Source organism: Babjeviella inositovora (assembly GCF_001661335.1).
Source record: "Babjeviella inositovora NRRL Y-12698 unplaced genomic scaffold BABINscaffold_19, whole genome shotgun sequence".
Classification (NCBI taxonomy): Eukaryota; Fungi; Ascomycota; class Pichiomycetes; order Serinales; genus Babjeviella; species Babjeviella inositovora.
This window is the reverse complement of record NW_017566856.1, coordinates 101,728-103,810: the sequence shown is the minus strand read 5'-3', so window position 1 is coordinate 103,810 and position 2,083 is coordinate 101,728. Positions and strand designations below refer to the sequence as shown.

At 45.3% G+C, this 2,083-nt stretch overlaps 2 protein-coding genes across 2 annotated transcripts in view; both read right to left on the bottom strand.

The window, feature by feature from the left end:
* The window catches only part of BABINDRAFT_163903 (ferredoxin reductase family protein), a gene marked incomplete at its 5' end in the record, with an annotated part of 5,392 nt that extends 5,297 nt beyond the window's left edge, over nucleotides 1-95 (bottom strand). The window contains one exon of the mRNA XM_019130174.1: nucleotides 60-95. Within this exon, the coding sequence (XP_018982332.1) occupies nucleotides 60-92 (33 nt within the window). The remainder of the gene's footprint in view (nucleotides 1-59) is intronic.
* A 52-nt stretch (nucleotides 96-147) lies between these two features.
* BABINDRAFT_10540 (uncharacterized protein) lies at nucleotides 148-614 on the bottom strand (the record flags this gene model as incomplete). The annotated part of the gene is made up of 2 exons (XM_019126755.1): nucleotides 148-156; nucleotides 204-614. 2 exons carry the CDS (start codon nucleotides 612-614, stop codon nucleotides 148-150), a joined length of 420 nt encoding a protein of 139 aa, XP_018982331.1.
* Between the last annotated feature and the right edge of the window lie 1,469 nt (nucleotides 615-2,083).

Here is a 2,083-nt window from a genome sequence, read left to right as displayed (position 1 = left end):
TTTCTAAACCACTTGGAGGAGGTGCCATTGAACTTTTGGGCAAATCCAGGGAAAATGACGGTTGTCCAGTTGACAATAGCGGACCCCAACATGAAAAACGCCATCAAAGCGCAGAACCCGGCACCCAAATCAAGCGCGAGAGTAAAGTTACTCCATCTATTGTAGTTCGATTGATAAATCAATTTAACCTTTTTTGCCTTCACGGTAATGGGGGTATATGAGATGAGGGTAGCGTTCATATCGGACGGTGGAGTAATTATGTACTGGGAAGCATTCTGGTACACCTTATCAAAAAAATCAGTATCCAAAGTGGTGTTTGGGTAGCTGATGGCGCACTCATTTTCAAGATATCTGACCATCTTGCTGGTGTAGTAGTCGTTATCGTGCAAACAGGCCAAAAGGGAACCTAACTCGGGGACGTTAGCGCAGTAGCATTGGCCCAAAATCTTGGCTTTCTTCCCACAGAATGTTGTAGTAGCTACGATAGCACCAGTACAGGCAATAACAGCGTATTCCTCATGGGAGTAGATATGGTACGGCTCTTCGCAGATAACCGCCATCATGGAAAAGGCTGCCGCTACCGCGAGGGTAGCCTTGAAGGTGATCTTGACCATTCTGTAATGGAAAAAAAAACCGTGTGAAAAATAAAACCCCAGAGAGCTGAAGATAGAGCCGTTTCCAGGAACCAGACCCACTTATATAGTCTCAGCAGGACATGGAAAGTTGGCTATTGCTGAGTGTGAGTTTCAAGCTCCTTTAGCCCTATAGAGATCAAGTGTATGCAAGTTGCAACGCGCATGAAAAAGAAATTGTTTTATTCTGCAGATTCACGCATGGACCTTGTGTCCAAGACCACTTACGGAATGTCTTGCGCAGGCTCTTGCTAAGGGCGCTAAAGCTGCATACAATTCTATATATCTCGTAAATAATAACTGCTTTAGTGCCCGCACAACGGCTTTTGGTATATACCTGAAGATATATTGGTGCGATTTCTATCACTGACTCACCGGTTTCCTCATTCTCTCCTATTGTCCGTGGGCACCAGGAGGTACAAGTATTTTATCTGAGTCGCTACAACACCTCCATGCGAACCTATGATCGAAGTCCCCCTCTGGTACATATTTAAGCCATTTCGCTTCATGCACCGTTGACGTCCTTCGGACAGTCCGGGTTAGTCAGAGAGTCACTATACGGCTACCCTAATAGATAACCTCTCGTATGCGCCCTAGACAATTATCTTAGGTGTATCCACCGTTACCTACTAGATGTACCGTACATATTCAAGTAGGTAGTACATGTAAAAGCCCTGTTCTCTGGGATTTGGCCTATAAAACAAACGTAGATGAGCAGTTATTTCAGTCAGGACGGAGGTCCTAAATCTCATCTGTAGCGCGCAGGTAGCTCATTTATCTTCTGAATCTCATGCACCTATGCATATGTAGGTTGGGTTTCATGCATGTTGGGTCTTGGCACCTGCATTTCCCTTTTCAGAGCCTGATAGCTGAGGCTTGATTTAAAAAGTCTTAGTGACAAATGCTTGAAGGTGAGGGGTTTCTTGGCATATCGATAAGATTGGATGCATGGACAAATGATTGGCTTTGAAACATGTTGGAGTTAAAGGTATAGTACAACCGGCCCCTGAAGCCCCATCTGAATAAATTCGCAGCTTGGACTCTCGCCGCACTCCGATACCTCCGCATGCGGAAAGAGAAAACCAAGGCTGGCTCGGTATGCGTGACGGATGAATTCACGAGCTAAACCCTCTTTTCTTACTGGTTATTCTTTGAATGGAGTTTCTGCCAAGAAACTGGATTTTGGTGAGGAGAATCTGCAGTCTTGTGCATACCGTTACCTCAGCTACTGTATCTAGTCACTGTAGTGCTATCTGCCCTTGTCTATGCAACGGATTCGAATAAATATTTATAAAAGTATAACTTCCAGCTCATGCCCATGACTGTAGCTCTTCGAAGTAGTCTACATGGTGAGAAGTGGCGTCTAAGTTGTGCACAACCGCATATCTGATCGCATCAACCATGCTATCGTGGCCACAAGCGACAACCGCAACACTGCCCCCAGCTTGCGT